General features: G+C 36.5%; 1 protein-coding gene across 2 annotated transcripts; it reads left to right on the forward strand.

The window, feature by feature from the left end:
• On the forward strand, window positions 1-2,907 carry LOC145165790 (ATP-citrate synthase alpha chain protein 2-like). 2 transcript variants are annotated; one of them, XM_079084684.1, is made up of 10 exons: window positions 1-140; window positions 293-414; window positions 808-984; window positions 1,176-1,470; window positions 1,569-1,683; window positions 1,763-1,844; window positions 1,923-2,120; window positions 2,205-2,321; window positions 2,402-2,518; window positions 2,621-2,907. In XM_079084684.1, the coding sequence occupies exons 2-10, from the start codon at window positions 316-318 to the stop codon at window positions 2,690-2,692; spliced, it is 1,272 nt and encodes a 423-aa protein (XP_078940810.1). In that variant the 5' UTR covers window positions 1-140; window positions 293-315; the 3' UTR covers window positions 2,693-2,907. The 2 variants fall into 2 exon arrangements, with proteins under 2 accessions (XP_078940810.1, XP_078940809.1); XM_079084683.1 differs by having other exon boundaries at window positions 11-140; window positions 298-414.
• Window positions 2,908-9,998: the final 7,091 nt, after the last annotated feature.

Genomic DNA, 9,998 nt, shown 5'->3' on the forward strand with positions numbered 1-9,998 from the left:
TAATTGAAAAATAAATAAAAAGCCACCAAATTCAACTATAAATTGTTAAGTGTTGGTTCAACATTCTCAGAGTATCCGTTGCATTGCATCTTTCAACCAACAACAACAACACACACACCCTTTTCTATCATCTCTCACCGGTAAGTTTCAAATTTCTTCAACCTCTATTTGATTATATGCCAATTCATGATCTGAGGTTTTGATAAATCAATCCAATTTTTAATATCTTGAGTAATCTGATCTGGGTAATGTGGATCTGAGTTAAGATTTTCTGGGTTTGGTTTTGGCGAAGAACAGGGTTTTAGGACAACAGAAATGGCACGCAAGAAGATCCGAGAGTATGATTCCAAGAGGTTGGTGAAGGAGCATTATAAGAGGATTTCTGGTTCTGAACTGCCCATCAAATCTGCACAGGTAAAAAATAATTTCATGATTTTTTTTTTTAAATTATTTTTAGATCTATGGCTTTCATTTGGTGCCCTAATTCTTATTGTTATATAACTACATGCAAACTTTAACTCGTCTCAAAAACCATTTTCCTTTTTAATCTGTAATTTGGCTCTGATTTCATTTCTCACTCCAATATTGACATGATACAGCCATTGGCTAATTAGACTTGGTGACTGTTTTGATTTTAATTCCCTTTTGACCCAAACTTTGGGTTTTGAGATTGAAATATGTTTCATCTGAATCCAAGTAAAAAGAACTGAAATACGCAAAAATACTCCCTTTATGTGTGACCTTTGAGCACTATTTTATCAATTGTTGCCGAATTCTTCATTGATCGATGTCTTTTTGGTGCATTAGGTTACAGAATCAACCGACTTCAATGAGCTTGTAGAGAGGGAACCATGGTTATCTTCATCCAAACTGGTTGTGAAACCCGACATGTTGTTTGGAAAGCGTGGCAAGAGTGGACTTGTTGCCCTGAATCTTGATTTGGCTCAAGTTGCTGAATTCGTAAAGGAGCGACTGGGGAAAGAGGTAATCACTGTTTAGAATGAAGAATTGAATCAAACAGAATGGAATTGGTCATTCCATTCCATTACACAAGAGAACGAATCACATCTCTTAAGGAATACTCCATTACATTCATACGTGGCAAACAAACATGATTTACTTATTCCATTCTATCTTTGATTTCCATTATTAAAAAACTTCTCTGGATTTGATAGGTTGTAATGGGAGGATGCCAAGGACCCATAACCACATTCATTGTTGAACCATTTGTCCCACATAACGAAGAGTTCTATATCAACATTGTTTCTGAGAGATTAGGGTGTAGCATTAGCTTCTCAGAATGTGGAGGAATTGACATTGAAGAAAATTGGGACAAAGTGAAGACAATATTTTTACCAACAGGGGTATCTTTAAATCAAGAAATCTGTGCTCCACTTGTTGCCACTCTCCCATTGGAATTCAAATCTGTAATCGAGCAGTTCATCACACACATATATTCCCTATTCATAGGTAAAAAAAAAAAGGAAGCAAAAATCATATTTTTTCCCCCTAAATCATAAATCTAGTCAAAACCCGTTATTAATCTTGGTGTTTTCTTTCATTTTTAGATCTTGATTTCACTTTCCTAGAAATGAATCCGTTCACATTGGTAGATGGAAAGGCTTATCCTCTTGATATGAGAGGCGAGCTTGATGATACTGCTGCTTTCAAGAATTTCAAAAAGTACACATCTTTTTAAATCTTGATTTCCATACTTGTGGCAGCTTTGTTAATTCCTCTAACTTCTCTTCTAATTTCACAGGTGGGGCAGTATCGAATTCCCAATGCCCTTTGGAAGAGTTATGAGTGCTACTGAAAGCTTTATTCATGGACTTGACGAAAAGGTACACATTATATTTGAAAGTTTAAACCCTTTTTTTTCAAGATTTAGTTTTAAAATGTTATTTTTTGGTTTCTTGCAGACCAGTGCATCTTTGAAGTTCACTGTTCTTAACCCAAAAGGGCGAATTTGGACTATGGTGGCTGGTGGTGGTGCTAGTGTCATCTATGCAGATACAGTTGGAGATCTTGGTTATGCTTCTGAGCTTGGAAACTATGCAGAATATAGTGGTGCACCCAATGAAGAGGAAGTTCTGCAATATGCTCGAGTTGTGATTGATGTAATTACCATTTTACCCTTCAAGAATATGGTTCATGTCAAGTTCCCTTGTTTTTTGAATTCTGATTGTTTATTTTCTTTTCAGTGTGCAACTGCTGATCCTGATGGTCAAAGGAGGGCACTTGTGGTGGGAGGTGGAATTGCTAACTTCACTGATGTTGCAGCCACCTTCAATGGCATCATTCGTGCAATGAAAGAGAAGGTGACAAAATCAGATCTCATCTTTTTAACTTTTAAACCAAAAGGGCAAAACTGACTTTTCCATTGGTTAAAAATGTGTAGGTAGCTAAGTTGAAAGCTGCAAACATGCACATCTATGTGCGAAGAGGAGGTCCAAATTACCAAAGAGGACTTGCAAGAATGCGTGCACTTGGAGCCGAACTTGGTATCCCCATTGAGGTACATTATTAGATCTTATTTTATTTCCCTTCACAATTCTTTACTTTTGGAACCTTTCAAGGGCAAATTAGTCAATAATTTACTTTGGCTTGTGTGTTGTAGGTGTATGGGCCTGAGGCAACGATGACAGGAATATGCAAACAAGCAATTGAATGCATCTCGGTTTCTGCTTAAATTTGGTGGATCTGATTGGACTCTTTTAGCATATGTTTCATCAAAAATGTTAAAATCTTGGAATTTATACGTCAATAAGAGTGTTGTAAGTTGAATATTATGATTTGTATCTTTGGGTTAAGTGTATGATGATGCCTTTGCTCATCTCTATTTTTGGGGTCTATTGTTCTTTGGATCCACATTTGGGATGAATACAAGGAAACTGTTTTTGCAAATTTGAATGAGTTTTTTGGCCTCTCAAGCCTATTTCACGAAGTAACTCACTAATAATTATGGAATTACAAGAATGAAGACCCTCAACATTTCAACAATCTTGAATACCATCCCAACTTTTCATCCATGTTCTCTCTATATCCCATCACACCATGGACTCTTAACTATTAATCTTATTTATATATGATAAATATAATCACTTTTCTTATATGAATTAATATCAAAACCTTTTCTAAATAGAGTTTGAGTGTACAGTGGCGGATCCTTTAAGGGGCCAGGGGAGGCCATGGCCCCCCATGTTTTTTCCTTTCTTATACCAGTAAAATACAGAAAAATCTTTAAAATGCATTTGCAGATCGTTGAAGATGGTAATTATCTATTTTTACCTATTTCATATAAGAAAACCACCTCTTGATTTTAGCAGCATCAGAAAATAAACAAAACAGAAAGGTCTTTTGAGTAAGAAAAAACCCAAAAAAAAATTTAATAATCAAAATGTAACAAATCCTAATCAATATTAATCTCTATTTTAAAATAAAAAAATCACGAATCTTTTAATCTAAGAAAATCCACAAATCTTACATATTATCGGTACCTAATAGTACAAAAAGTTAAAATAAATAATTTCCAAAACTCAAAAATTTTAAAAACCCTAACCGATATAGAACTTCACGCCGTTCACAGCTTCTCCATTGATCTGCGGTACATCGTCTCCCGTCACAATCTTCAAAACACCACTGGTTACTGTTGAATGTCGTCCTTGACTCTGGTCACCGCCTTTGACTCACGCCTGTTGCCACTTACCAGGTTTTGCCGTTTTAAACTGTCTGTTTTTCAACCTTTTGTTACTTTCTCTCACGTTGATGATCTTATTTCTTTCGACTGATTGTTAATTTGTAATAATACGGAGTTATGATAAATATGACTATGAGTATATGACCCAATATCTCATGTCTGATAAAGTAGATATGACAATACAATAAAGTAAATGAGATACATTATAAGAAGTTCATAAAGTAAATATTTTTTAATGTTTAATGTGTCAACTGTGTGTAGAGATACTTTAATGTATAGAATAAAACTTTTAATTTTTATCTCTGTTTATATATTATATATTTTGTGAATATATTGTTATGTTTATTTATTTTTTTTTTGTTTTTTACTAGCTATTTCATGATGTAATCGTTTCATTAATTTGATTAGTTTTCTGAATTGTTTATTTTATACGTATAATATGATTTACGAGTATTGTACATAAATAAAAGCCTTGTATGCAAATTGTTCAAACATATAGTCTAATTTAAAGTAATATTTATACTATATGTGTATAACTTTGTCGGCCCCCTCACTATTCATGGTTGTGTTCCGCCCCTGTGAGTGTAATACTAAGTGAATGGCTCTTTTCGAGTTAATGAGGACATAACTTGATGGGATAGATATATAGGAGCGCTTTTTACTTAATATATATAACATGTCTTGATATGTTCAGTGAAGGAAGGAAGCATTTATCCATTTAGATCTCCTTTTTATTTCTTTACCCTTCAGCCTCACTTCTTTTTATAGCCCTATGGCTGTTTTCCACTTCTAGTCTCCATGTTCCATCTTCTCCATTGCTCCATTGTCACATAACATCTTCCCATTGGGATGCATGACACAATCAATACTACGTTGTATCATTGTACAATGAAGTTTGGCATTGAAGAGCTTCAAAGAAAATATATCTAAGACCATTATAAAGATTTGTCAACAACCAGAATAATTTAACTCCTAAAACATTTTGAATTCATTACTTTTTTTTACTAACGCTTAGATTGTATTTTCAGCAAGTATACCTTCGTTCCCAACATTCATATCCCAAATGATCATAATTACATAGAGTAGCACGCTAGCAATGCTTTGGAAAATTGTTAAGCAGTATGAACTAAATCGCAAGAAGCAAGCCTTGTAGGCTAAGAAATGTATCACGTTACTTATGAGTTATGATGCATATCATGTGCAGCAAGCCGCAAAGACTTGATCAAGAATATATTTAAGGCTCTTCTCTTCTGAGCATTCCTCGTCAATTTAGAAATATTGATGGTATAGTGGATTTATGTGCAAGAAACAAATAATTTTTTTTTTAAACAACATTTTGTTAAGCTAGACAAAGCCAAACAGTTGCATCAAAGAAATAGTAAGATCAGGGTCTTGAAGCCAACCAACCCAATTAAGATTAATTATGTGTTTTTTATGCACTAATTTTTTATTTATAAAGTCCTATCAAATCTCAACTAGCCTTAAACACAAATAGGCAGTGTATCTAGTCGTGAAGTAATATAGTTTAAGGTAAAAAAGGGTGTCGAACTCATGGAACGAGAATGGTTTAGATCAAATAATTCAAATGCTAATTAAATTTATAGAAAGGGTAAAAAGGGTTTTTATTTAAACTAAATTAAACTAGGTTTAACACTCAATTAAACAAACAAAGTAAAGAACTAAATTAAAACAATAGATAAGAAGTACTTCCACTAGAATTCGTGTCCCCCAAGTTTTTTATGTTAGATTTATTAGAAGTTCAATGGATTAATGAGTTGATTATCGAATTGCAATATGACTGGTTATCTTGGTAGGAATTCCTAGTACTAATAATTAATGAACAACTAACACAATGATCATGCAATTAGTGAGCACATAATTAATTAAATATATTCGAACTATGAATGATATAATCTATTGATTTCTTGTCAATGATCATAACAATCAATCTAAGCATAATATGAATATTTAATGCTCTCTAACACAGTTAAAATCACCGATTAATATTACCTAACCCTAGGCTATCAAAGTCCCAATCCTACAAACCTAATGATCTTAGATTCATATGATTCAAGTACATCAAGATAGAATGATCATCTAATCCTAATAATACTAAGCAATAAGCAATAAAAAATCATAATTTTAACATGAAAGGTAAGGCGATCAATCAAACACAAGTATTAACAGTGGCGTAGCCAGGATTTTGTTTTTGGGTTGGCCAAATAATATACAAAATATGAACAAGTGGCAAAATTCTTCAAACGATAACAAAATGTAACTATATATGCATTCTTAACTAAATTTTTTATTTTAAGTTGCACACGATGTTGTCTTACATCATTAAAATAATCTAAAACGGAGTCTAATCGACATAGACAACAATTTATTATCTTCTACTAATTTCAAATTTTGAATGGAATAGGCCATATCACAACCCTAATTCATTTTATTTAACAAAAAACTATATTGTACATACCATATATATGTAACCTTAATTTTGTGTGGGTGGGCCAAGGCCCACTCTTGCCCTATATTGGTTACGCCCATGAGTATTAACCAAACTCACATAATCCAATATAATGAAATCAAAACATATTCAACTAAGGTTCATCAAGATCTAGTGAAAGTAAATGTCTTTACACCATAATCAGTCAACTGAAGTAGAAAAACATCACCAAAAGATTGCTAGACATGATCATCAAGCAAACCCGAAGTGAAATGTAATGTCCCAAAAATTAAGACAAAAATTTTCGTTTTTAAAGTAATAAAACCATTATCCAAAACATCATCATAAAAACCATGGTGAAACAAAGTGTATCAACTACATCAGAGTAACATAAAATACGGAACGAAGTGGTGTGTGCACTGCAATCATCCTGGGCTCTTCCCTTTCAAACAAAAAGTACCTGAAAACCGTAAGCACAAAGCTTAGTGAGCTCCCCAAAATACCACATACCATACATAATAAGCACATAATGGGCCCCGCCCGTCATCGGGCCCCACCCAGTATACATATAACATATAAACACATAACACTGGCAATAATCACAAAGATAAATAGCATACAACATGGTCATCGGGCCCCGCCCGGTACACATACAAACACATACATATGCAAGAGTCACGCAGACATCTAGCATCCTAAACATAACAAACCATGGGTTGTTATTGGTGCCTTCGACCCGCAAAACATAGTAAGGAAACTCACTTCTAGCTACTGAAACACTCAAATGAATCTCGGTTTGTTGGTCTGGAAAAATCCCCGCGTTATCATTGTCACAATAATATCTAATTAATAATTGGATCTCGACCCATAACCAAGAATCTAAGCTACTTAGCCCATAATCAGGGTAAAAGACCATTTTACCCTTTTTCTTACTTGGCCCAAAACCAAGGCCCAACCCAAAGCCCAATATGGCCCAATCTTCCAAATTGGGCCCAAAACCCATCATGGGCCTAAATCCAAGGAAGCCCAAAAGACTAGTTAAAAGCCCAAATCATAATTCTAATGGCCCAACAAGGCCCCATTATTAAAAAACCAAACTATGGCCCAAACCGAGAATGTCAAGCCCAAAGGTGCATCTATTGAGTATGTGGGGCGTACTCAGCTCGTACGCTTAGCGTACTCCGTCTGTGGTCAGTACGCGCAACGTACCAGCTGGGTACGCCTAGCGTACTCCCCAGACTACCAAACCACTTCATTAAGCACTTAATCGGCTAAGACAATGTGCCAAACTCTCATATCTTATTCTATAAGGTAACTTATCACATAAAGTTGGAAACTTTACACTCATGCATGGCTTAATGGGACCCAACACTCAAAAAAAAGCTTAATAAAGCTCTTTACACTTGCATGGATCAATATCTTTCACAAAGTTTGCATTTTTATGAACAATGGACCTCTATGGAGCTAAGATCTAACATCTATTGATTCTGGAGTAGATCAAAAGCTCAACCTTAACTTAAAAGACCCAAGAATGCATAAACTAAGTCCTAAAACTAGGTCTAGCATATTGAACCATCAAGTAGAGAACTTTATACCTCAAATGGATTGAAATGATGATGATGAAGTTGGGTCTACAAGCCTAAGCTACTCCCAAGAAACCACCAAGAGTTCTTCTTCTTCTTCTTGCACTAAAACACCACCAAAATCTCACTTACAAGCTCAAAACTCACAAGAGGCACTTATGGTTTCAATATTAGGGCACAAGATGATGGAAGCTGATCAATAGGGTGTCCAAGGGTTAAAAAGGTTGTTTAAATAGGTTGTAAAGCCTAAAAATTAGGGTTATGCCCTTACCTCCCATACGACATGCGTACTCTATGTACGTCTCACATACGTGGATGAGTCTCGCGATCCGGAAATGACTAGTCCGCTAAGCGTACTAGCTAGGGGGACCAAAATGTAAAGAATTTTGCAATAAGGGCTAAAAAGGAACTTACCACATTATGGGTGTTACAATTCTCCGCCACTTGAATCAGACTTCGTCCTCGAAGTCCGCTGCTCCGAACAACTCTGGGTAATGCTCCCTCATATCGTCCTCCGGCTCCCACGTCCATTCTGAACCCTTGCGATGCTGTCACTGGACTTTCACCAACTCAATAACCTTGTTCCTCAAGGTTTTCGTCTTCCAGTCAAGAATCGCCACCGGTCTCTTGATATAATTTAGTCAATCATCCACCTGAATATCCTCCAATAGAAACCACCACAGAATCATCCATAAGAAACTTACGTAACTGAGAGACATGGAATGTGCTATGGATCTGACTAAGCTCCTCGGAAAGATCCAAGCAATAAGCAACCCATCCCACCCAGGCCAAAACCCTGAAAGGACCGATGTACCTGGGGCCTAATTTGCCCTTCTTCCTGAATCGGATGACACCTTTCCAAGGTGACACCTTGAAGAGAACCATATCCCCAACCTGGAACTTTAGATCTGATCGGTGCTTGTCGGCATAGCTCTTCTGCCGACTCTAAGCTGTCTGGAGTCTATTCCGAACCTGATAAATCAACTGAGTAGTCTTGAGTTCCACCTCGGTACTCCCTATGACTCACTAACCGACCTCACCCCAACAAATCGGGGTCCTACATTTTCTCCCATAGAGCATCTTAAAAGGAGGTCGATCAATGCTGGCGTGATAGTTGTTGTTATACGAAAAGTCCGCTAACGAAAGATACGTATCCCAACTCCCACCGAAATCCAAAACACACGCTGGAAGCATATCCTCCAAGGTCTGAATAGTCCGCTCGCTCTTATCGTCAGTCTACGGATAGAAAGTCGTGCTGAAATGCAGACGAGTACCCAACTCGTCGTGGAACCTCTTCCAAAATCGGGAAGTGAACCGGATGTCCCTGTCTGAAACCACAGAAACCAGCACCCCATGACGTTCCACGACCTCCCTGATGTATACCTCAGCCAACTTCTCTGCAGAGATACTCTCCTGAATCGGGATAAAATGTGCGTTCTTGGTCAATCGATCCACAATGACCCAAATCGAATCCACTTTGCGCGTAGTCCGAGGCAACTGCGTAATGAAATCCATGGTAATATCCTCCCATTTCCAAACGGGGATATCCAATGGCTGCATCTTGCCGTGAGGTCGCTGATTGTAACGCCCGCAGATCCGGGCTAGTCAATTTAGAGATAATAGGGGTCGAAAACGACTTTTCGACAAAAGATTATTTAGAATAAATAATCTTAACCAAGTTGTAGAATATGTCTCAAGGGTTCCGTATATATAAAGAACGCCGAAATCCGAGTTATAACGAAGAAGTTATGGCCCGTCGAAGTCTTACGGCATAACCGACACGGCACCGGGAGACGTAAATAGTGAATTTTTGATAAAGGATTTTTTATCCTTACTGATCTAAACAAAATTTGTAGTATACGTTAAACCGAGAACATACAAAAAAAGAACGCCCAAATCTGACTTCGTATGAGGAATTTATGAATTTTCTAAGATTTGGCATAGCAGTGCACGACCCGAAACTCGAATTTTAGTTCGAGCGGTTTTTGGCCTACGCAACCTAAATGAGAGTTGAAGATCTCATTAATAGGAACTCAACGATAAAAAGACAGACGAAAACGAAGTTCGTATGTAGAAGTTATGAATTTTACGCGGACATTTAACAGTATAATCTCCTCCTACTGTTAAATTTAAGATCGGTCGAGAATTAGGATCGGTCGAGAATTAGTCGACGGAGTCTAAATGAAAGTTGTAGATCTTGTTTTTACCTACGCGTGGATATAAAGAACGTCGAAAACGGAGCTCGTATGCGAAAGTTACGGGGTTTAGA

Source organism: Lactuca virosa, chromosome 3 (assembly GCF_052849685.1).
Source record: "Lactuca virosa cultivar CGN04683 chromosome 3, Lactuca_virosa_CGN04683_v6, whole genome shotgun sequence".
In the NCBI taxonomy this organism is placed as follows: domain Eukaryota; kingdom Viridiplantae; phylum Streptophyta; class Magnoliopsida; order Asterales; family Asteraceae; genus Lactuca; species Lactuca virosa.

Coding starts and splice junctions, on each gene's coding strand:
- LOC145165790 (XM_079084684.1), top strand. CDS start 316: ATGGCACGCAAGAAGATCCGAGAGTATGATTCCAAGAGGTTGGTGAAG. Junction 415..807: donor TGCCCATCAAATCTGCACAG/GTAAAAAATAAT, acceptor TTGGTGCATTAG/GTTACAGAATCAACCGACTT. Junction 2,121..2,204: donor ATGCTCGAGTTGTGATTGAT/GTAATTACCATT, acceptor TTTTCTTTTCAG/TGTGCAACTGCTGATCCTGA.